This window comes from Daphnia pulicaria, chromosome 2, assembly GCF_021234035.1.
Source record: "Daphnia pulicaria isolate SC F1-1A chromosome 2, SC_F0-13Bv2, whole genome shotgun sequence".
NCBI classification, from domain to species: Eukaryota; Metazoa; Arthropoda; class Branchiopoda; order Diplostraca; family Daphniidae; genus Daphnia; species Daphnia pulicaria.
In genome coordinates, this window is record NC_060914.1 from 3,928,539 (window position 1) to 3,955,104 (window position 26,566).

The 26,566-nt window shown below is 39.9% G+C and overlaps 1 protein-coding gene across 1 annotated transcript; it reads left to right on the forward strand.

Moving 5' to 3' along the window:
- The first annotated feature begins 8,512 nt into the window (after window positions 1-8,512).
- Window positions 8,513-14,480, forward strand: LOC124326934. The gene is made up of 4 exons (XM_046785650.1): window positions 8,513-8,559; window positions 8,665-10,462; window positions 10,616-14,230; window positions 14,298-14,480. The coding sequence occupies exons 1-4, from the start codon at window positions 8,513-8,515 to the stop codon at window positions 14,478-14,480; spliced, it is 5,643 nt and encodes a 1,880-aa protein (XP_046641606.1).
- The last annotated feature ends 12,086 nt before the right edge of the window (window positions 14,481-26,566 follow it).

Sequence of the window (26,566 nt, forward strand, 5' to 3'; positions counted from 1 at the left end):
CTGCCGGCGCCGCCCTCTCCATTACGGCTCAGAGTGCACAGCTCTTAACAAAGAAATTTTCTCTCTCTTTAAGAAGAAGTTTCTTTCCCTTAAGCCACACAACCCAGCAGCAAAACGACTTGTCTCTTGCTCACTTTTGCCACTGCTTGTAGGGATTCCTGAATTGACAAGTGACCCCAATGCCATATTAAGTTCAACGTGCTTGATGTGTGAATTATATGTTTCTTCGACAGTGGGGAATAACTAGCCATTCGATGAGGCGTTTGATGATTCTTTTTTTTATTCGGCCTAGCGTATACGCTTCTATCTCAAAAGTAAGCAGTATCGGTGTCCGTTTAACCAATGGCTTGATGCGTTTCCGCTTCGGACTCCAATTCGGTAGTCATTCGTGTCGCTTGCTGTTGGAAACTCTGGATGCGGGTGGAATAAGCGCCAGCAATTCAAGCCGATGCATATGCAATTGCGGCAGTAGCCTCCTCCTTGACTTCTGCTGCCCATGCTGATTGAGCTGACGTGGAAGAAAAGTTTTCTTAGTACCAACTAATTTTTCGTGGTCGAGTTTGAGCTCCTCGTATTAGGTCTTGTACTTTTGTTTGTTGTTAACTTTTTTGTAAACGTCCCTACCGTGTTTCCAACAAAAATTTCCATTTCCTGCCCCAAGGGAAGAATGGAAAGAAGAGACAAAAAATAAACCAAGAGGGGACAAAGGGACGCGCGGGGTTCTCTCTTTCCTCTCTCCATACCCATCGATACCCATGCTCTGGACAATCCATGATCGTGGTCATCAATGATCACCCCCAAAAAAAGTTATCGGTCTTCATTTTAGACCGAATTAAATGCTATAGGACCTATCATGTAGTCTAGCGGCAAGTATTATGAAGCCCAATCAAAAAGTTCAGTCGGTCAAACACACAGGAACAAAAACAAAATAATTTTTTTTGTCTGAATCAATAAAAATTGGAAGCAACATTCCCGCTAACCACCGCTACCTTGCACTAATCAACAAGTCACAATATTTTTTTCTCTTTCGATACTTTTTGTTTGTTCAACATCTTGTTTAAGTTGAAGTTTTAACTTTTGTTTTGGTTCAAACCACTTTCTGGTAGTTGGCATTACATTTCTGCAAATTTTTTAAGATTAGAAGGTAGGTTGTTTTTTACATACACACACACACACACCCACTTTACATACACAGCTGATGGATATTGTACATTATAGCAATGGCATCTATCAAATAATAAACAATTAAACGTATTATAGTGACATCTAATGCATGTATACACAAATTTGATTGAACTAACTTGAAATCATTGATGATTCGTTTTGTGTCAATTGAATTCTTTCACTCTAACCCAACCTTTGCACCCATAGTCGTTTTACGGTGAATTGTTAAAAAAATAAATCTTCGTGTACAGCTTATCCAGCATTTTCAAAACGCAATCCTCTTTATTATCATCTTCATCTTCGGATGTAGTGTCTTCAACTTCTTATTCGGTGTTTCTTTAATTGTGTATGAAGACAATGTAATGTATATAGTATCCATAGGTATAAAGTTTCATAAAGTTTCAGGAAAATATATTGGAAAATAAAATTATCCTTTAGTCAGTATGGACTTTGGAATTTAGCCAAATGAAGTTTGCCAGATACTAATATCTAAAACAAATGTTTGCTTGGTATCTTGCCTCCTTTATATTACATAGTAAGTGGGGGAATGAAAATGGATTTTCTTTGTTTGTGAAACACGCCGCTAATTTATACTCAAAAAATGAAGAAGATAGCCCTGTTTTTATACAAATAACCACGCATTTTGAATCAATTGGGCCAAAGGCAAATCTTGCAAGTATCGTAATTATTTTAATAATTCCAAGGCAAGCTTGTTAAAAGAATGAGTTGAGATGAGATGAGACCTATACAGACTTCATGCGGAAAAATCTATTTTTTAGTTTTTCTTCAACACCAATGAAAACTATGAGACAGATATTAATAGTAATCTTGTATTATTATTTTCGAATAAGTTTATTTATTACTATTTATTATTAGATTTACAACGATTTTGACCTTTAATCACATAGAAAAGATCCCCAGCACTATTTCTATTTTTGGCTACTAGTTTCGGGGGTATTTTTGGTTTTACTTTCAACCCCAATGAAGAGATATAAATAGTTATCTTGTATTATTATTGTTGAAAAATTTTTAAAAAAAAATTTTACAACGAATTCGACTTTTATGGGGTCCCCTTGTTTCGGCACTTTTTCGGCTCAGTGATTTCATAGATTTCGGCACTCTATGTTAATACATATGTTTCCAATATTGAATAAAAAGTTTGTTTTGGCACCAGTTGTAAACCCTAATTTTTCTGTACCCTTATCATCAATTAAGTAACGAACTGACTTTAATGGATTTCAATAGTAATTAAAGATCAGAATTTAACTTTCTTTGTGTAATTTCAGAAACCTTATAGGGGGTAAGAGAGCGGGGTAGAGACCTTTTATATACATTCAGAAGGATTTCAATATTTGTTGGCTACAATTACTATACCTACTCTTAGCTAAAAACAGCGAAGAAAACCATGAAATAATAGATCTTGTATTATTATTCACGAACTGATTTTAACAGACAGCAGAGGTCCGAGAAAAAGTCGTCCCTAGCACGTCATGTTGATACGATTTCGACGTCTCATGTACAGCGCGTTTATCATCGATCTAATCTCTCTTTCCCTTTTCCATCGATGTTTACCCTTTTTTTCAAATCCATCTTGATAATTAAATATTTGAGACTTGGCTATATTTGAGGTAATGAAGAACCTTCCCCTGAAATTTTTAAAATAGAACATTCATTTTCGTATTGAGAATCTGCATGGGTAATCTTATCATCTATATACTTTGTAGGTGAGAGGATAGCCAGAAAAATCACTTACAGCGACAAGTTCAAGCTTGTTGTTGCTTGTTTCGTGAAGATCAAACCGAAGAGAACATTTTTCGTTAATAATAATCGACTTTTTTTCTTTCAGTTCCTAAATGAAATGTCTTGCAGAACACACAGGGAAAAATCGGCTTCTTTGAACCTGCTGTTTTTTTCTTGGAGGTAGGCTGAAGTTTTCCCTGGAAATGTTAAGATGTTTCGAATAAGACATTGGCTTGCTACTATATAGATAAAGATGTTGTTGGTGTTAGTATTGTTAGATCCATTTAATTTCCAACAATTAGACGAAATAGTTGGACGAGGAGTATAATTTGGATTGGAACTTTCACGTTCTTTAATCAGTTTGAAGTGCAACTATTTAAAAGCGAAATTATTATCAGAGATATCCATTTGGAAAAGTACTTTTTAATGCCAATGGGTTGGTAGAAATCGAGTTACGACATCGATAGGTTTTTGTTCTGCATTTTAGATAATTGTATGTAGCGCCTTTGATCAGTCTATGGAAAAGGCGGTATACAATATCAAATTCAATACATTATTATTATTATGTATGGAAAACGGGTCGCTCAATATATTCCACTACATATTCTATCAATGTACCTAGGCAGAAAAGACCGACATGATAGATCGTCGGTGGGGCCCGTATGGTGGGGCCCGTATGTCGCACACCCGATAGATCTAATTTACCCTGGAACGAGATTATATTTTCTGGAGGAAATATTGCTAAACATGACACTACTACTTAATATGTAAATGACAAAAATATTATTTTAGATTACCTTTGAATTTTGTAAGGCACTTTTTTAGGGCACAAAAGGCGAACTTACTTCAAAAAAAGAAAAAAGTTTTAGGTAGAACTAGAATTATTGCACTCAACACAGAATACGATTGACAAAAAATGTTCAACTTAGTGTTGCAGACGAGAAGTAGATGACTGAGAGTTATGACTATTCTGACTCTAAAAATATGCGACGAAAGTTTATATATTCCCACGCGGCTAATGCATTGGTTAAGAGTGTCAACCGTAGACGAGGGCAATTAAAGATTGGATCGACAAGTGAAGTCTTAAAAGGGGTCTCAAGTTGTATCCAGCCATAAAGAGCAGAAAAGTGAGAAAACAGGGGGAAAGAATGTTTGTGGGCGGGGTTACTGAATACAAAGTAGTGATTGTTACAAGACGTAATATGGCGCACAAGACTGCGCCTTACAATTTACGATATTGGTGCTGTTGCATCATAAATTAAAGCTCCAGTTCGTCGAGATACAATTAAAATAAAAAATAGAGCTTCACTTACAGAAGTTTGGATAGGAGGAAAACTTGGCTGGAACAAACAGATACAGCTTGGAGAAGGGATAGAGATCAGAAATGTTTTTCACATTTATGTAGATGAATGGCACATACCAGGTATTTCTAACACTAAAGGCAACTGCTTGTATGAATCCATGGATAACCATGCAACCACTGGACCATTAGAATGTCCTACATGATAGGCTGAAAAGTATGATGGCAATCCATCCACATATTTGGTATTTAATGATTTAGTTGTACATAAAGTAGCCAATTATAACCTTGAAGAGATTTCAGATATATAATTCGATGGAGTTAACTATCCATTGTGCATGCTATCAGTATGGAAGTTAAAAAGTGCTTTTAAGTAGAGTTCACCTGGCAGGTGGACTTAAAAATCTACTTTCCAGCTACTCACTTAGTTCCATAAAAATAGAGTCTGGCTATTTCTTCGACAGCACATCGGCCCATTGTGCATAATTCAACTAATTTTTCCACTATTCAATGTGACGTGGTAATAAAAGAGACACATGGACTACACACTTACCTAAAAGACGTAGAAAACATAAAAATAGTCCAATTGCACTAGTAGAAGTTAAAAATGATACTGGTGATCAATAGTTTGTCAATTTCGTGGTTGATGGACTCAAACAAATTTGCTAACAGCAGACTTTAATGTGTTTGTGGAGAAGGCCCCAGTATCTACAATAGCAGATACCCAGCTAAAAGAGAATTGTAGTTAAACTGTAGTATGAGGAAAGGTTGAATAACTGAAGTTATTTGGCTGGAAAACTATAGTAAATATAATTGAAATGAATATAGTTTTACTTCAGTTCCAATTTGCTGTTTTGTTACTTCATTAATTTTATAATAGTAAATTTGCTACGTTTTAAATAACTGTATCAAATATTTTAACTACATTCAATTCACTCAACCACGTAAAGTAATTAAACTGAACGCATGTAGCTATTTCAATCTGTGTTTATTTAATTCAACATAGAACAAAAATGGAAACATAATGAGAAAATAACATTCATATCTCTGTGTACACGGAAAACAAAACTTTAACGGTGATTACATCATGACTAATTTGATTTTTTGGATTACTTGGTATCTATATTGTTTAAGTGGCGTTGTTGAGTTTTTTTACGAATTACAGCGCGTATTGCATCACTTTCCTTTTTCCTCCGGGAAGAAACTTAAAACGCAAGCTTTATAATTGAGGAAAGAAAATTAAATAGATAATAGTTAAGCTAGCTTTCTAGCTTTGTTTGAAATTAAAAGTTAAATTTAAAAAGCTAGAAAATAATAATAGCTATTCTTTAAATTCCAGTTGTTTATGGTATCGACCACTTTACCCACTCGACCACCACATTCGATCACTTTATGACATCCGGCCCTGGAGTTCTCCTTCGCATACCGGATTAAAGTTCGCGACCATTCTCCAAATCGACAATCTAAAACCAATTTAGATTTGAAGATCAAATCCAAAGTCGTGAAGCTCAACGACATTTCCAAACTGATTCTTATTATTCTGGAACTTCTGGTGTCACTTATGAAATTGGAGAATGAGAGCTGCAAATTGAGGAGTAAGCTAAGAGACTATCTCGTCAACTGTTGATGGATCAATCAAAGGCCCAACCTCTTGCTAGAAGCATGCACGTCTTACGAAGGAAAAACTAGCGAGTTCAAGTTGATCAAGTTGTTGCTGGAGCGAATCCCAACGCTGTCGATACACACCATCGCAACCCTCTTCATATTCTGGCTAACAAAGAACTTTCGAGGCTTGCTTTTTGGAGTCAACCTTATTATTCTACTCAGGCAGAATAGTTCATTGCGACGCGACTACTCCTTCTCCTTGCATTTCAACCTGTTGTTCTTTCTTACTTCTTCAAGCGTCATTTTTCTTGAGTACCCGGAAAGATAGGAATAGGATTCAGTCAGCAGGAATAGAAGTAAGCTTCTTGCTCATCCAAGGCCATTACTGCTCTCAAGGAAGCTTCACCCTCACTCAAAACGATTGCCGCATCTTCAACTGTGAATGACGAAGCTTCAAGTGAGACACGACACGAGATTAAAAGAGAAGTAAAGACAGAAGTTATGAGGATGTATGTGATCTTCTTGTTGCATGTACAAGTAAAAAAGCGTGAAACCAATAATTTTAAGGATGAAAATGTCTAAGAAGGGATTATTACTGTGGACGTTCCTTTCAACCAAGTAACAATATTTTGTAGGTTCTATCGTCCACAATTTGAAGTAAATTTTGTTAAACCAATTCCCTTCAATTGGGGACTGAAATTTCGGATAAACGAAAATTAAAATTGCACCAAACTATATCACATTCATGAGTAATTACCTAGAAAAAACAGAGCTGTATAGAAATGTCTAAATATTTTTTTTTTATATTTCAGTCTCTAACGTTTCAATACGGTCATTTGCCAACCCTCATGAATGAACATCAAGTGAAACTAGTGGAGGAAATCTTAAATCATTAAAGCACGTCGTTGATTTTTAATTGCTTTGTTTTTTTATTAATTGTTATTTATTGGGTAACAGGTTGTTGTCAATGTCAAAGAAAGAGTGTTACTAAAGAATGTTCCTTCTACCAAAATACTACTACTTTGTAGGTTTTATCATCCACAATTTGAACGACGAGCTCATTCTCTAGCGATTTCTAAGATTTCAATGATATTTGAAGCAGACGAAAATACAATATTGCCATGTAAAAATATCTTATCGTTAAGGAAAATAGATTTTAATCTGGCAATATTGCCTATGCATCGCATGCTCCACTGCCGCTCCATCAACAAAGTAAGCGGCGGAAATATGAATATCCACTGTTTGAATTCTTAATTGTTTTATTTTTACTTAATTTTCCTTCGCATAACTTTAAATCGTCTGCTGCTATAAGTTGTCAACAAAAAGGCTAAAAATTGGGTTTTTTTAATTTTCATCAGAGATTTGGGATACTTTAGAATCACTTTTCTGAGAAGCAAATAACTTAAGGGAAAAACCAATTTTATAAATATATTCATTGGTGTCTCAACCATCAAAATCAGAAAAAAAGAATCGTTTAGCCTTTTCCCTCACAGCCTATGTTAACTGTTAGTGTTTTCATTCCTCCTGAAGTCTACAACACTATACAATATTTTATAAGCTTAAAGTATTGACACTATCTACAAGAAAAAAAATCAATTATTTTTTTACCGAAGGGGGGGGGTAAATCTAGACAGAGCTGTGGGGTTATTTTTGACGGGTATAAAGGGTTAGGCCTTGGGCCAATTATGCCTCGAAAACATATATTTTCTTTCCTTTGAAAAATTTATTATTATTTTCTTAGCTATTTCCAAACTTTATAATTAATATGATTACATTTTTCACTACATCTTGATAATTTTTTCTTAATCGAAAGGTTCAGGTATAAGAGATAAAAAACGAAAATCTTTTTTTTATTTATGAAATCATTTTCGTCATACTCTTCTAAATTGCGGTTAAAATATTTAAAAAAATAATCTCACTACAATAATAAAATTGTTCCTTTCCTCTTCCGGAAGACGCGTTATATGGTAGGCTAAAATCTTAGGTAGAAATTTATGGGAACCAGATACAAGTAATTATTTTCACTAGTAACTAGAGTAATAAGCACAGACAAAATTTTTTGATTGAATTTAAGGACACAAGTATTTTTGGTCTTTAGTATTCATGCACAGTTGTATTTAAATGTTTCATAATTCGGGCTTTAAGTAATGCATGTTTACATGTTTTTATTCAAATGCTCACTAGAATTTATGTCAACAGTTATTTTAATTATAATGCAGCAATTATGTCACTAGCAATTACTTAAGTAATGGTAGTCTTAAGTAATTGTTCTCTGCCTTTATCTAGAAATATCGGGTTTGCTGTATTGGATCGGCGAAAGCGCACCCCGTCTGAAATTTGGCAACGTTTTCCCTCCCTCCTTTTTCCCCCTCTCTCAATTGTCAATTAATGTCGTCTGTAAACCACGTTGAATTCTGGGCTTTCACTCTCTCTCTCTCGTGTCTAACTGATTTGTTCGTGATTGCCCAAAGTCAATTTACTGGGTTTAAGGACCCGCGTGTGTGTGTGTGTCGTTCTTCTTATTCTAAGGTATTTCCATCATGAATTTATGTTGTATTTCCCTACTAATTCTGTGTCGTATGTTTCTTCAGAGACGTCACTCGAGTTGAATCTAGTGTGTGACGATCTATCCGACATTTGTGTGTCACAGGACACTAATTGGTATGTGTTATTTATGAATTCATGTCAATCACCTTAATTATAATGTATGTTCCCTCCCAGGCCTATTCACCTCTGGGTGTTGACCCTGTGTACGAGTGATTCTCACCCTGTGTGTAGCCTGTCTTCACAGGTAGCTAAATTTTTACTCGCTCTCTTTCTGATTATGTCCCTAACCTTATTTTATTCCTTCTCAGGAACCACCACTTCCTTATCACAAAGTACACCTTGTTCATTTATGTGAACACCAGTCAAGTCGAACACAATACAAGAGATTTTGCTCTTACGAGCCAACTCAGGTTTTCATTAAGTGGAAACATTTGGTCCTTCGAGCCGGAGCTCTCTCCACATCAAGCAAGATCCTTCTTGCATCCTACTTATTGCATCGAGATTCTTCTCACCTTCCAGGCGGTTTATTGTTGGTTGCTCTTCCCGAGCCCTAAACCTGCTGTCAAGTCATTGAAACTCTTCGTCCTGATTCCTGGCCGGTCAACACAGATTCGAGATTCTTCTTCAACGTTGGGTCCATCGACACCGCCTACTATGGACGCTGCAGCTATCACCACGTTGAAGAAAAAGAGGACGACGTTACGACAACAGATCACCAGAGCTGTCACCAGCCTCACAGCCTTGGTCAACGCTTCAGGTTCACAGAGAGGCGTGAAGGCGCTGGTGGTACACCTCGATGATCTTATTCTCAGAACCTCCGTCTTGCAGTCAGAAATCACAGCCGTAGAAGAAGACGATGATGAAGCGGAACGACAAGACGCCACGCATCTAACTTACGCTTCCAAGGGGGATGAAGTCATTGCAGCGGCCCAAGTTTATCTGTCCAGTCGCGAAGGAGAAGCCGCATCAGTATTAAATCCACTTGATGACCAGCCCGATCAGAATTCGCCGCTGTTTCCTATATCACCGTCAGAAGCAGACCAGCGCGACCAAGCACAGAAGGATGCAGCCATGCAACGTGAGCAAGCCCATAAGGAAAAGGTCGCAGAGGCTCAAAAGAAGTGTGATGAAGTCAGAGCTCGGGCAAACGCTCTTTGGGAAGAAGCCAAAGCAGCACAAGAGGCTCTCCGTCAGCTGAATCTCCGTCAACCAGATCCGGATCATTTCTCGTCCGTTAGTCAACAGCTAGAGAAACGGTCTCCAGCAGCCGAGGAATGGCGGACCAAGCAACGAAACCTGAACGTCAAACAGGAAGCTCCGGATGATTGGATTGATCTCTACAATGCTGGCCTTCTACTTCCGGTCCATAGCCAATTCTCCTCTCGTTCTGCCGTCTCCGCGGAATTGGACGTTTATAACGGAAAAGCCGTTGAATGGTTTGGTTGGATCGACCTGTTTCGTGCATTAGTGCACGATACTCCGAAGACCCCAGGAGAAAGGCTGGCACTACTAAAACATTACCTCAAGGGCGAATGTCTGGATGTAGTCTACGGGCTCGGTGGCGGAGAGACGGCCTACAAGCAGGCACTGGTGCGTCTGAAAGAGACATTCGGACGAAGAGATGTGATGCGAGCCGCCCACATCCAGGCTATCGAGCGACTTGAATTCAAGAATGAACCAAGAGTGTTCAAACGTTTTGCCGAAAGAGTTCGGACCCATCTCTTCGACCTCAGCAGGATTGGAGCCGCATCATCAGCCGACATCATCGAGAAGGTCTGCTTAAGACTCAACCAGCAAGATCGACTCGACTGGAACGCGGGACGACGTGGCCGTTTGGAATTCCGCAGCCTCAACGATTTCGGTACATGGATCTGTGAGCGAGCGTCCGATTACCTCAACGCCTACAGCATAGCCGCGGATCAAGCCAACGAGACAGGAGGGCCATCATCAACGCCAAGAGGAGCCTTTCCACGTCGAGCTAAGACTCATCATTCGTCCGCAAGAGCTACAGATGGAGGCGGAGCTGGCTCAACGAAGAAACCTTTTTGCTTCAAATGCGAAAAGGGGCATTGGCTTCAAGATTGCGGAGACTTTAAGGCCCTTTCAGTGGGTGAACGGGTCAATTTCTGCATGCGTCGCCGGCTGTGTTTCGGCTGTTTCAGTTGCAGACATTCAGCAAGAGATTGCCAAAGCAAGCGCCAGTGCAAGTAACCGGACTGCAGATTCTTTCATCATATCCTGCTTCATGAAACTGAGAAGCCGTCGACGACGGACGCCCGTCCTTCAACCGCTCGTGTTATTGGCCGACAGAGAGTGGCCCTGGGAATGATGAGGCTGCACGTGCAATCCGCAGATGGTAACTGGATACTCGCCAATATTTTCGCCGACGAAGGCAGTGATACCACCCTGATGAGGACGTCATTTGCGTCAAATTTAAAGCTGCAAGGGCCGTCGCAGGTGTTGACGGTGGATGGTGCCGGCGGAGTCATCAACCGATACCAGTCCAAACGAGTCCAGTTCCAGTTGCGCGCTGAATCAGGCGAAATCTTTACGATGGAAGGTTCAACAATGAAGATGGTCGCCAGCCCCACTCCTATCACGGATTGGAATAAAGAAAAGCAGAATTGGACGCACCTCCGCGACCTCCCGGTCCGAGTAGTGGGAGGAAAGGTGGATCTTCTTGTAGGTACAGACTACCTGCATCTTTTGGTGCCTCGCGAGACCAGAGAAGGGCGAGATTATGAACCAATCGCCTGCAAAACAAGACTTGGTTGGATCGTGCGAGGAGTTACCAACCGAGGCCATCAAGTTACATCCATTCGTAGCTGCACGATCGCTGGCCAGACCCCCCTGGATAATTTGACAGCGGAAGTTCGTCGTTTCTGCGACACCGAGGCCTTTGGGACCGAATTCACCGCCGGATGTGTATCAGCCGACGATCGCCGAGCTCTAGCGATGGCAGAGGAGAAGACCCGGAGGTTACCCGTCGGATATGAGGTGCCAATTATCTGGAAGGAGGGGGAGCCGGACCTCGTGAATAATCGACCCATGGCCGCCAATCGCTTCCAAAGCCTTCTCAGGAGGTTCCAGCGCGAGCCGAATTTGGAACGAGACTACGAAATGACGATGCAGAAAACTCTGGATCAAGGATATGCATCGCGGGTTCAAGATCCAGCGGATGAAAAGTACTTCCTGGCCCACCACGGTGTCTACAAGGGCGTGAAATTACGAATAGTTTTCGACGCCGCCGCCTCTTTTAAGGGGAAATCATTGAACGACGCAATGCTAAGTGGCCCTGCTCTACAACCTGCGCTGGCCGCCGTCGTCACTTGCTTCCGTCGGCATGAAATCGCTTGGGCGTCTGACATCGAGTCCATGTTTAGCCGTTTCCGGCTTTCAGCAGAAGATTCGAAGTACTTTTGTTTCCTGTGGCGAGATGCGGCAACGTCGGAGCCAGCGGTTTACAAGATGGAGCGACTACCTTTTGGTGCCAGCTGCTCCCCTTTCGTCGCCATCCGCACAGTACGTCAAATCATGGAGGATGCCGGATACGAAAAGATGGCTGCCGTCGTACGTGAACGGATGTATGTAGACGATTATTTAAGTTCAGCAACAACCGTGACAGCCGCCGTGCAAGAGGCCTCCGCTATGAAGACGAGATTGGCCGAAGCGGACCTGAATCTGCAGAGCTGGGTCTCCAATTCCGAAGAATTTATGCGAGCCATGGCATGCGGGGAGAAAGCTGAACAGAAGACACATCCGTTAGGCGACAGCGGCGAAGAGAAGGTGCTGGGAGTATTTTGGGATACACGCACTGACACGTTAGGCTTCAAGGTTGCCGAGAAGTCTTACACGGAGTTAACCCGGATGGAGCTGGTTAGCCGAGTTGCTGGAGTGTTCGATCCGTTGGGCACCGCCTCTCCAATCATCGTTAAGGCTAAGATTCGCCTCCGAGAATTAGGCCAAAAGGGCCTAAAGTGGACGGACGTCGTCGAAGGAGAGGACCGAAGATGGTGGGACCAGTGGTTCGAGACTGTCCTCCAGCTGAACGACGTCAAGATGCCGCGCTGTCTCTTCCCAGATTCCGCCAACATCGTCTCATCTGAATTACACACTTTCTGTGACGCTTCCGAAGAGGCTTATGCCGCAGTGGTCTACGTCCGAAGCGTCTATGGTGACGGAAGCGTTGTCGTCCGGCAAGTAAAGGCGACAAACAAGTTGGCACCAAAGAAGACCATCTCCGTTCCAAGGCTGGAATTGAACGCCGCTCTGCTGGGAGCACGAGTAGCCCGAGCAGTTCAAGAAGCTCTTCCAGCTCATGTGAAACGAAGACGGTTCTGGACCGACAGTAGCACGGTCCGAAATTGGATACGAGCCACCGCAGCCGATTATCAAACATTCGTCAGCAACCGCGTCGGAGAAATCCAAACCATCACAGAAGAAGAAGAATGGAGGTTCGTGCCAGGGCTGTTGAATCCGGCGGATGCGGCCACTCGTTCCACCCTAGACGGCGTCAATTTTCCTGCCGTGTGGCTGACAGGGCCGGAATTTCTGATGCTGACCGAAAAGGACTGGCCGACTGATGTGGCTTGGATTCCGTGGCTTGTGGTGAAAGATGAGTCGAGGACTAGCCGCACCTTGCTTGCTTCCGTGCCGGAATCGCCGGTCGTTTGGACCGACGTGAAGATAGCCCCGGACGACATCGCTGCGCTCAGTAAAATGGACGGCCGATATTTGGAGTTGGTGAAGAGCTGCCAAACCGAAACATTCGAAGAGGAGATCCGTCGCATCCGGAGGGGCAAGAATTTGCCGTCTTCATCGAACATTCTGGCCCTAGCACCAATTTTAGATTCCGGCGAAATTCTTCGACTCGGTGGTCGAGCCGGGCGGGCGCAATTGCCCTACGACCAGTTGGATCCGCCGTTGTTATCCGGAAAGCATCCTTTTGCCGCGACGGTGGTCCGTGCGTTCCATGAACATTTGAAGCACGTTGGAACAGATTTCTTGTTGGCGTACGTCCGTCAACATTATTGGATCACCAACGGCCGTGAGCTGGTGAAAAGAATACGCCGTGACTGTGTCATCTGCCGACGGAATAGGGCCAAACCAGGAGAGCAGCTGATGGGAAACCTGCCGAAAGCTCGACTGGATGCTGGAGCGTTGCCGTTCACTCGGACAGCAATCGATCTGTTCGGGCCTATAGAAGTCGGTCTCTACCGTAACCGCACGGCCAAACGATGGGGAGTACTCTTCACATGTTTAGTGACGCGAGCTGTTTTTCTTGAGTTGGTGCCTTCTCTATCCAGCACGGATTTTCTGCTATCGTTGAGGAAGTTCATCGCTTTGTACCGCCAGCCGGCGGTTATTCATTCGGATAACGGGACGAATTTCGTTGGTGCGGAACGTGAGCTACGTGAAGCTGTCGAGGCCCTACACGCCTCCGGAGAGGTTCCCGTTTTCATGGAGAAGGCAGGGATTGATTGGAATTTCCAGCCTCCACGTACACCCCACTTTGGCGGCGCTCATGAGTCGTTGGTCAAATCGACTAAACGCGCCCTTTACAACGCACTGGAGATAGAAGGAAAGAGTCTGCGTCACCCAACGGAAGACGTCTTGAGGACTCTTTTATATGAAGTCGCTGGTTTATTGAACACCAGGCCGCTCACATATGTGAGCTCCGATCCCGAGGACTTCCGGCCGCTCACACCGAACGACTTCCTTAACAGATCGCCGACCGCCTTCCCGCCAGCTGGATGTTTCGATGATGCAAGCCCTCGTGAACATTATCGCTATCTACAACGGCTGCTCAACTTATTCTGGGATATCTGGAGGTCAGGGTATCTGCAATCTCTGGCCACCCGCAAGAAATGGAAGGTGCAGCGGCCAAACTTCGCGGTGGGAGATCGTTCTCGAAATAAATAAGACACTCGGCCGCGGACAGTGGAACATCGGACACATAGTTCAAGTTTATCCTGGGTCAGACGGCTGTGTCCGAGCAGTCGACGTCCAACTACCAACTGGAATCTTCCGGCGAGGAATTACCGAATTATGTCTTCTGGAATCCAGCTCGGCCGGCGAGCCGGCCTCGGGGGAGGATGGATCGGCGAAAACGCACCCCGTCTGAAATTTGGCAACGTTTTCCCTCCCTCCTTTTTCCCCCTCTCTCAATTGTCAATTAATGTCGTCTGTAAACCACGTTGAATTCTGGGCTTTCACTCTCTCTCTCTCGTGTCTAACTGATTTGTTCGTGATTGCCCAAAGTCAATTTACTGGGTTTAAGGACCCGCGTGTGTGTGTGTGTCGTTCTTCTTATTCTAAGGTATTTCCATCATGAATTTATGTTGTATTTCCCTACTAATTCTGTGTCGTATGTTTCTTCAGAGACGTCACTCGAGTTGAATCTAGTGTGTGACGATCTATCCGACATTTGTGTGTCACAGGACACTAATTGGTATGTGTTATTTATGAATTCATGTCAATCACCTTAATTATAATGTATGTTCCCTCCCAGGCCTATTCACCTCTGGGTGTTGACCCTGTGTACGAGTGATTCTCACCCTGTGTGTAGCCTGTCTTCACAGGTAGCTAAATTTTTACTCGCTCTCTTTCTGATTATGTCCCTAACCTTATTTTATTCCTTCTCAGGAACCACCACTTCCTTATCACAAAGTACACCGTGTTCATTTATGTGAACACCAGTCAAGTCGAACACAATACAAGAGATTTTGCTCTTACGAGCCAACTCAGGTTTTCATTAAGTGGAAACATGTATCAAGCAGACATAATAAAAAACACAGAAGGAGTTTACTTTGACCATTCTCATCTTGATTAGCAACATCATATAGCAGTGGATGTTATGGAAAAGGAAGCTGTTGGTGGTGTTGAAGAGGAAGAAGTGGCTTTTAATAGTGTGAAGATGAAGAAGATGCTACTGGGTTATGCTGTGGACGTTTATTTAAGAACACAAAACGATTCTGCATTGACAAAAATAAGAAAAAATCCATTATAAAATTAAAAGAAAATTAAAAATAAACTTAGGTAATCCAAATCGCAAACAAGTGAGAGTGGCGCTAAACACTTCCCCCTGTTTGTTTCTGGTTTGCCAGGATCCTTGCTCTGTAACCTTCAATCATGGAAATCTAATGTAATTGCGCCAATGCTGTATAGGTGACCGAAAAACATTGTAGTACATCGTCGCTGGCTTGTTTCGGAAATAATATTTAGTACACGTTATGAAATATTGAAACAGTCAAATTTAACAGATACACAAACTGTGGTATAATGATTTCCATTTCGTTTGATAGTCCTCAATGTATGCGATGTTTGCACATGTCGACTCAAAAACGCAAACAATAATGGGGTTGAATTGAACAGAATAGGTTGAATTCAAAATCCATTTTTTCCACGTACCTTATGCTTTACACCGAGCCCAATTTTCAGATTGGAAGAAAATCAACGCTAGTTAGCGACAGGCAGTGGTTGGCGTGTTTAACTGCAACGTAAGTTACAATTTAACAGTACGCGTTGGTGAATCACTGCTACGGCTTACCCGGCGAAAGTCTCGATCAATTTCTGCAGCGTCCTTTCTTTTTCTTTTTATGATAGGAATGTGCAGTCAGCGAGACATGGACTTGAATCCGAAGCATGCCGTTGTTGGGACACTTGTGGTAATTATGATAACTTTTCGTACATCTAAAGACGAAATTTCCAGAGCACGTTACGTGACGTTTCGGCGCAACATACGTGCGGTTACCACAAATTGTGACAAAAAAACATAAACCAACAAACAGTTAATTGCCTGAATCAACCGAAGACAAGGACAACATTTTCATTTTGTAGTACGAAAAAATATTGACCAAGACATGGAGAGACACAATAATTCATTGTATTTAGGACCTGTGATGTTGAACTGCAAAATCCTCCATTTTCTCAAGTATTTGGTGTAGAAGAGAGAGAATCTTTTATCTCAACCGCAATTTGTTTGACCGCGAGTTTGTCAACTGCTAGATTGTTTGCCTGCATACAGCGACTCCAGAGGGCAAATATCAACCCTTTCTTGACAAAATTCCGGAAATGTGTGTCTAATTACAACCTTTTAGTCACGATCTGTTCTTCGACGTTTGTCGGGATGTTTCTTTTCCGGTTCTCTGTCGATATGGTGGATAGTGAATGGACTGACTTTTTTGCTACACGGTTTCTAGTTTTCCAAATTGTGTGAGATGGAGAACTCGTTTTGGACCAAGTTTGGGTAGATGGCCAGCCTACAGGGTGAGCAGATTCGAGTGCAGATGCCCTCATTCCACGGACAACTTTTACAGCTAAGTTCCTCAAATTGTGCTTGTCTTTTTACAGCATTGAAACTGATTTGGTCTACCGTGCCCTGCATTTGGAACACCACGACGCCCAATACGGCGTCACAGTTTTAGGTATCTCGTAAAACTAAAAAAGAAAAAAAAAAACACAAATTGTATCGTTTAGATATGCTGAGAGTATTTTAACATCACTTACATGCGTCAGTATACGGCGTCAGCTCGTGAGGCACAGGGCTCTGTTTGGCTACTGGCACGAGATTAAAATTTTGTAGACTACCAGAAAGCATTGATGCTGTAGTGGAATTAATCACTCCAAACGAATTTCTCTTGTTCAATATATCGTAGAGGAATTTGTGGCCAATAATTTCGGCATGGCTAACCGTATAAATGTGAAAAAAGAAAAAAAACTTGTCGCTAGGTGCTTTGCTCACCAACTCAAAGTGGGTCCACACCCTTTCATTTGAAATAAATCACCTAACTTTCATTGATTTAGGCATTTTGAAGTCAGCAGGAAGAGAAGTAGCATTGATCTAAAAAATGACCATAAAAAAAATAAAAAATAAAAAATAGAATAATGACACGAAATTTTAGTTGTTACGTTACGATAAGCCATCAGAAAACTGACGTGTAGTCCACAGATGTCAGCTCTAAAACTAGTGTGTTCATACGTTATTGACACTCTCCAAAAAATTTGATTCATTCTCGACGGGTTCAATACTTTTTTTGTTGTTACAACGTCATCCTCTGGACGATCCCCTGTACGAACATTCCACTGTTCTGCCCCAGGATGGTTCCGGTCATCCTTCTGATGGATAGCTATAGGTTTCTCATGTAGCTTTGTCTCTTGCTCACTTTTGCCACTGCTTGTAGGGATTCCTGAATTGACAAGTGACCCCAATGCCATATTAAGTTCAACGTGCTTGATGTGTGAATTATATGTTTCTTCGACAGTGGGGAATAACTAGCCATTCGATGAGGCGTTTGATGATTCTTTTTTTTATTCGGCCTAGCGTATACGCTTCTATCTCAAAAGTAAGCAGTATCGGTGTCCGTTTAACCAATGGCTTGATGCGTTTCCGCTTCGGACTCCAATTCGGTAGTCATTCGTGTCGCTTGCTGTTGGAAACTCTGGATGCGGGTGGAATAAGCGCCAGCAATTCAAGCCGATGCATATGCAATTGCGGCAGTAGCCTCCTCCTTGACTTCTGCTGCCCATGCTGATTGAGCTGACGTGGAAGAAAAGTTTTCTTAGTACCAACTAATTTTTCGTGGTCGAGTTTGAGCTCCTCGTATTAGGTCTTGTACTTTTAATTGTTGTTAACTTTTTTGTAAACGTCCCTACCGTGTTTCCAACAAAAATTTCCATTTCCTGCCCCAAGGGAAGAATGGAAAGAAGAGACAAAAAATAAACCAAGAGGGGACAAAGGGACGCGCGGGGTTCTCTCTTTCCTCTCTCCATACCCATCGATACCCATGCTCTGGACAATCCATGATCGTGGTCATCAATGATCACCCCCCCAAAAAAGTTATCGGTCTTCATTTTAGACCGAATTAAATGCTATAGGACCTATCATGTAGTCTAGCGGCAAGTATTATGAAGCCCAATCAAAAAGTTCAGTCGGTCAAACACACAGGAACAAAAACAAAATATTTTTTTTTGTCTGAATCATTAAAAATTGGAAGCAACATTCCCGCTAACCACCGCTACCTTGCACTAATCAACAAGTCACAATATTTTTTTCTCTTTCGATACTTTTTGTTTGTTCAACATCTTGTTTAAGTTGAAGTTTTAACTTTTGTTTTGGTTCAAACCACTTTCTGGTAGTTGGCATTACATTTCTGCAAATTTTTTAAGATTAGAAGGTAGGTTGTTTTTTACATACACACACACACACACCCACTTTACATACACAGCTGATGGATATTGTACATTATAGCAATGGCATCTATCAAATAATCAACAATTAAACGTATTATAGTAACATCTAATGCATGTATACACAAATTTGACTGAACTAACTTGAAATCATTGATGATTCGTTTTGTGTCAATTGAAATCTTCCACTCTAACCCAACCTTTGCACCCATAGTCGTTTTACGGTGAATTGTTAAAAAAATAAATCTTCGTGTACAGCTTATCCAGCATTTCCAAAACGCAATCCTCTTTATCATCCTCTTCATCTTCGGATGTAGTGTCTTCAACTTCTTATTCGGTGTTTCTTTAATTGTGTATAAAGACAATGTAATGTATATAGTATCCATAGGTATAAAGTTTCATAAAGTTTCAGGAAAATATATTGGAAAATAAAATTATCCTTTAGTCAGTATGGACTTTGGAATTTAGCCAAATGAAGTTTGCCAGATACTAATATCTAAAACAAATGTTTGCTTGGTATCTTGCCTCCTTTATATTACATAGTAAGTGGGGGAATGAAAATGGATTTTCTTTGTTTGTGAAACACGCCGCTAATTTATACTCAAAAAATGAAGAAGATAGCCCTGTTTTTATACAAACAAACCACGCATTTTGAATCAATTGGGCCAAAGGCAAATCTTGCAAGTATCGTAATTATTTTAATAATTCTAAGGCAAGCTTGTTAAAAGAATGAGTTGAGATGAGATGAGACCTATACAGACTTCATGCGGAAAAAATCTATTTTTTAGTTTTTCTTCAACACCAATGAAAACTATGAGACAGATATTAATAGTAATCTTGTATTATTATTTTCGAATAAGTTTATTTATTACTATTTATTATTAGATTTACAACGATTTTGACCTTTAATCACATAGAAAAGATCCCCAGCACTATTTCTATTTTTGGCTACTAGTTTCGGGGGTATTTTTGGTTTTACTTTCAACCCCAATGAAGAGATATAAATAGTTATCTTGTATTATTATTGTTGAAAAATTTTTAAAAACAATTTTTACAACGAATTCGACTTGTATGGGGTCCCCTTGTTTCGGCACTTTTTCGGCTCAGTGATTTCATAGATTTCGGCACTCTATGTTAATACATATGTTTCCAATATTGAATAAAAAGTTTGTTTTGGCACCAGTTGTAAACCCTAATTTTTCTGTACCCTTATCATCAATTAAGTAACGAACTGACTTTAATGGATTTCAATAGTAATTAAAGATCAGAATTTAACTTTCTTTGTGTAATTTCAGAAACCTTATAGGGGGTAAGAAAGCGGGGTAGAGACCTTTTATATACATTCAGAAGGATTTCAATATTTGTTGGCTACAATTACTATACCTACTCTTAGCTAAAAACAGCAAAGAAAACCATGAAATATAAATATAGATCTTGTATTATTATTCACGAACTGATTTTAACAGACAGCAGAGGTCCGAGAAAAAGTCGTCCCTAGCACGTCATGTTGATACGATTTCGACGTCCCATGTACAGCGCGTTTATCATCGATCTAATCTCTCTTTCCCTTTTCCATCGATGTTTACCCTTTTTTTAAATCCATCTTGATAATTAAATATTTGAGACTTGGCTATATTTGAGTTAATGAAGAACCTTCCCCTGAAATTTTTACAATAGAAAATTCATTTTCGTATTGAGAATCTGCATGGGTAATCTTATCATCTATATACTTTGTAGGTGAAAGGATAGCCAGAAAAATCACTTACAGCGACAAGTTCAAGCTTGTTGTTGCTTGTTTCGTGAAGACCAAACCGAAGAGAACATTTTTCGTTAATAATAATCGACTTTTTTTCTTTCAGTTCCTAAATGAAATGTCTTGCAGAACACACAGGGAAAAATCGGCTTCTTTGAACCTGCTGTTTTTTTCTTGGAGGTGGGCTGAAGTTTTCCCTGGAAATGTTAAGATGTTTTGAATAAGACATTGGCTTGCTACTATATAGATAAAGATGTTGTTGGTGTTAGTATTGTTAGATCCATTTAATTTCCAACAAGTAGACGAAATATTTGGACGAGGAGTATAATTTGGATTGGAACTATCACGTTCTTTAATCAGTTTGAAGTGCAACAATTTAAAAGCGAAATTATTATCAGAGATATCCATTTGGAAAAGTACTTTTTAATGCCAATGGGTTGGTAGAAATCGAGTTACGACATCGATAGGTTTTTGTTCTGCATTTTAGATAATTGTATGTAGCGCCTTTGATCAGTCTTATCAAATTCAATACATTATTATTATTATGTATGGAAAACGCAACATGTCCTCTCCGACTTAAGACAAGCCTTTGTCCGAATCTTTTCATGTAACAGACAAGGACATGTCTTAAGTTTTCCTTATTTTTATTACATTGCCTCCTTATATTTGTGATACATTAATTTTATCCCTTTTCAATTCACAGCATAAACGTCCAAACGTTTATATTTCCTTTCATAATTTTCTTAAAAAAAATTATGTTTTAATGGTATGGGTGACATAAAAAATTTCAGACAAAGACATGTCTTAAGTTTTCCTTATTTTTATTACATTGCCTCCTTATATTTGTTATACATTTATTTTATCCCTTTTCAATTCACAGTATAAACGTCCAAACGTTTATATTCCCTTTCATAATTTTCTAAAAAAATTTCGGTTTTAATGGTATGGGTGACATTAAAAAATTTCAGACAAAGACATGTCTTAAGTGTTTCTTATTTTTATTACATTGCCTCCTTATATTTGTTATACATTTATTTTATCCCTTTTCAATTCACAGCATAAACGTCCAAACGTTTATATTTCCTTTCATAATTTTCTAAAAAAATTTCTGTTTTAATGGTATGGGTTACATAAAAAATTTCAGACACAGCCTTATCTTAAGTCGCAGAGCATATGTTGAGGGTTGCACATTTTGAGAATTTTTTTTCTTTTTATCTCAGCATTTCTTTAAAAAACTTAAACCTTAGCGTAAAGCAATTATCAAGTTTACTTCAAGATTTGAAAAAAACATTTTTTGAAAATTCTTCCCATTTTCATTGTTGGAGCTTGGATACGCTGCTTAAAAAGTCGGTAAATTTTTAATGTGTAGATATTCACACATGGCCTCCGGCGGTAAATTTGCAGGGTAGAGGTTGTGTTATATTGACTCCGGCGGTAAATTTGCAGGATAGAGGATATTAACGTTTTGCCTCCGGCGGTAAATTAGTAGTGTAGAATTTTTCACGCATTGCTTCCGGCTGTTTTTTTTTCAATATGTATATTCTGTAATTTTACTGTTTAGTTTTGTGTAAAAATTTTTTTTTTCGCCAAATTTTGACTTGTCTGAGTCATGGCTAACAAAAGCATCCGTAAAAAAAAATTTATCCTTATAAAAAAAAAGGCTATCACATCAATCGAACCATGAATCTCTTCATTACCACGCCAGTGCTGTAACCATTATACTATTTCAGATTAAATTTAACTATTTAAAAAATATATATATTGTTTTGCGTCAACGCCGTGTTTTTTGCGTGAAAAATTTTCTATCACGATATATCGTCGGGACCGCACCTTGGCTGCACGTATCCATCCCCTGACACGCCGTTATTCACGATAAACGATGTTGGGCTTGAACCACCATACTTGACATCTTAAAGCCAGAGCCATAGCCATTACACCGTCAGCTGCTAAAATTGTGTAACCTTTGCTAGATTCAATTGGCCTCCGGCGGTAAATTTGTAGGGTAGAGATGTTCACGCATTGCCTGACATAGGATATTCACGCTTGGCCTCCGGCGGTAAATTTGTAGGGTAGAGAAATCCCGCACGACCTCCGGCGGTAAATTCGCAGTGTAGAGCGACATAGCCTCCGGCGGTATCCTTGTAAGATAGATGTGATGACGTATTGCCTCCGGTGGTAAGCTCGACCAATCACAGCGTGCGTTCACACCTACGGACAAACAAACAGACAGAAACACAAACAAACTCCTCCCCATTTTAGCCCTTTGCGCTTTATAGACAAGGGACTATTATATATAGCGCTACTAAGCGAAAGGTAAACGCGAAGATTACATATGTGCGATATATTTTATATCCAGCCAGATTTATTTTAGATATATTTTATTTATGAGAAAATTTATGAATGCTGAAAGTTGTTTTAGATATATATATTCGTTTTAGGTTTAGCGCTATATATTAAGCGCGCATGGCGCTAAAAAATAAATTGAAATTATCTTTCGCGCGATGATCTAAATGACGCGCAATTAATTCCATCATATTATAAAAGAGCGATATAAGCGCTAAAATAAATATTTAGCGCTACATATCATACAAACATAACGCGCATCGCAATCAAGTCAATTGCTCTAATAATTTATTTGTACTTAACTTGCGAACAAAGCGCTAAATTCGTAAATTTACGAAACGCACAAGCGCTGAAATAAATAGTTTGCGCTAATAAACGCGCATTGTATCAAATATTATTATGGGCGCGACAAGAAAAACGATTGCGGTGACTTGTCGGACGAGTACCGAACGCTTGTCCGTTATTTTAGTGCTTATCACGGATCCGGCCATCCATTATTTTAGCGCTAAGTGCCGCCCGTCTGCTCAGTGAACAAAAAAAAAACAAAGTCAAATATTTCGCGCTAGATCTATATTGCTATCTAAGCGAGCATGGCGCTAATAACGATTAATTTTTCCTTAACTTTTGAGGGATGCGATAAATTAATCGCAATCAAGTTTAATATAGTATAATTTATGAAACGAAGATAAACCGCTATAATAAATCTTTAGCTCTAAAAATTACGAAGTCAAATAGGCTAATTCATGCTAGATCTAGTGCTATGTAAGCGCGAATTGTGCTAATGTTTTTTTGATTAACTTGCGCACGTTGCGCTAAATTTATTCTAATTTATTTCATCCTATTATTTATGAAACGCGCAAGCACTGAAATAAATATTTAACGCTGCTTACCGCGCATCATAATCAAGTAAGCTAAATTTAACTGTCGCACTTCTGGCAAATTTCCGGCTGAAATAAATTGCGCCAAATTTTGAGCATCACACGTTACTTTATCGCTAAGCGTCGCCTGTCCACTCTTTCAGAAGCTCACTCCATGAAAATAATTACGTTAAATATTTCGCGCTAGATTTCTCGCTAATAAGCGTGCATGACGCTTATGATTTAATTAAGATTAACTTACGCACAATTTGCTATTTATTTTTATTTATTATTCTTCGCCATGAATTTTATCATAATATTAAAGAAAAAATTCAATTCTATTAAAAAAATTAATTCATATAGCTACTTAACGCGCATCGAATTAAAGTAAATACAACGGAAGCACATCCCGCAAAGTTTGGGCTGAAATTTATTGCGGTAATATTTCGCCGTTTTATTCCGGGATTGCAGTACTGCCCCTTTGCGACTACATGAACCACATGTGTGTCGTTGCAAGCAAGCGGTAGTCTCACTAGTCTGGCCAGCACGGAATTTAAGGGTAAAATATTATTTTTAGCACTTGCTCGTTTCTTAAATTTTATGATGATATTTATCGTGCGCTATTTAGCTTATCACAAGCAAGTTATCCAGATCATTAGTGCAATGCGCGCTTATGAGCTAGATCTAGCACGATATTTTTGAATTAATTATTTGCGCGGAGTGAGCCGCCTAAAACAGTATAGACAGGTGATTCTTCGCTCAGAAACGGACATTAGCGCTAAAAAAGTCAAATAATTCGTGCTAGATCTAGCGCTATGTCGCTGTCCGCTATTTCAGGCTGCTGGCAAAGCGGAAATAACAGCATACACTTTTAAACGCGTAGTAGGCTTCTAATAATTTACTTGTGCTTCACTATAGCACGCGATGCCGGATGCGCTATACTTTATCGAAAATCCATTTCGTCAGATTTATTACGAAACGCGAAAGCGATTAAATAAATATGTTATTGCGCTACCTAACGCGCATCGCACTAAAATTTATTAAACAGGCGAGACAAGGAAAACGATTGTGGCGACAGCGGTCAGACGAGTAGCACACGCACCCGTCCGTTATTTAAGCGTAATCGTCGCCCATCCCGTTCTTGGCGGCTCACTGCACGAAAAATAACGAAGTCAATTATTTCGAGCAAGAATTAGGGCTATCTTTCTTAGCGCTCATGGCGCTAATGATTTATTTGTGCTTAACTTTTGCGGGATGCGCTAGACGTAGCGCTATCAAGTTCATTATATAATTTACGAAACCCGGATATCCAGGTAAAAAAATATTTAGCGCGAAATATAGATTAGTCAAATATTTCGCGCTAGATCTAGACTGGATCTTGCGCGATGTAAGCTCGCATTGCGCTTGTCATTTACTTGTGATAAACTTGTGCACGATAAGCAAAATTTAGCGCGGTTATTTTCATTATTTTATTAGCGAAACGCGCAAGCGCTAAATTAAATATTCTGCGCTACTTAAGGCTAACGCACATCGCATTTAAGTAAATTCAACAAGCGCGCTTCTCGCAAATTTTGGTTTTAAATTATAATTTGTTTTATTTATTGAGTAGCGAGGTCTCTCGGCCGTAAAGAAAAGCCGTCAACGACGGGTAGCCGATCAACCGGGACAGATCGACCGTCGTGAAACCCATAATCGGACTAATCTGTGTACGTGTCGTCGCCAGCAAGTGAATTTTATGGTTAAAATATTAGCGGGATAAATTTCATATGAAAATTGATGAGAGAGCTCGTTTAGTGTGATGCGCGTTAAGTAGCGCACAAATTTTTTTTAATCGCGCGTAAGTTATTAAGAAGAAAAAAATTAGCGCAAGCGCTAAAATGGCGAACCGGCCCGCAATAATCGCTAAAAATAGACATGCGCGTGACTGTACATTTCTATACAGGCCAATAGATCAAATTACAGGCGCTCTTTTAGCCTATGTGTATGAGTCTGCAAGATGCGCAAAATTTAGCGCCATTAATTTCAAGCCAAAATTTACGAGAAGTGCGCCCGTTCATTTTACTTAAATGCGATGTGCGTTAAGTGGCGCTAAGCGTTTCGTAAATTATATGTGAAATGTATTGCACAGAATTTAGCGCATCGCGCGTGCGTTAATCTCAATTAAATCATTTTCGACAAGCGCGCTTACATAGCGCTAGATCTAGCACGAAATATTTGACTTATCGATTTTTCGCTGAAAATATTTATTTTAGCTGGTTCTCCTCGTTTCGTAAATGCTATCAATGAACTTAATTGCGCTACGTTTAGCGCAATTCACAAAAGTTAAACAAAATGCAATCATTATCGCCACGCACGCTTAGATTTGTGCTAGATCTAGCACAAAATATTCAACGAAACTGTTTATTGCTGTGCGAGCCGCTTAAAACAGATGACGGATTTCGCTTAGCGCTAAAATAACGGACGGACCCGCAATAAGCACTAAAATAATGAACGATCGTGCGCTACTCGTCTGCCCCGCGACCGCAATCGTATTCGTTGTCGCGTCCGTTTAATTCAATCGTGCGTGAATATCTTATGTCAGGCAATGCTTGAACATCTCTACCCTACAAATTTACCGCCGGAGGCCAATTGAATCTAGCAAAGGTTACACATTCACATCAGCTGACGGTGTAGTGGCTATGGCTCTGGTTTTAAGATGTCAAGTATGGTGGTTCAAGCCCACTCCCGCCTACATCAATTATCATGAATAACGGCGTTTCAGGGGATGGGTAAGCGCAGCCAAGATGTGGTACCGACGATATATCGTAATAGAAAATTTTTCACGTAAAAAACACGGCGTTGACGCAAAACAATATATATTTTTTAAATGATAATATATGTAATCTGTAATAGCATAATGGTTATAGCACCGGCTTAGTATTAAAGAGTTTGATGGTTCAATTTCAGTTATGGTCTTACTTTTTATAAGGATAAATTTTTTTTTACGGATGCTTTTGTTAGCCATGACTCAGACAAGTCAAAATTTCGCGAAAAAAAAAATTTTTACACAAAACTAAACAGTAAAATTAA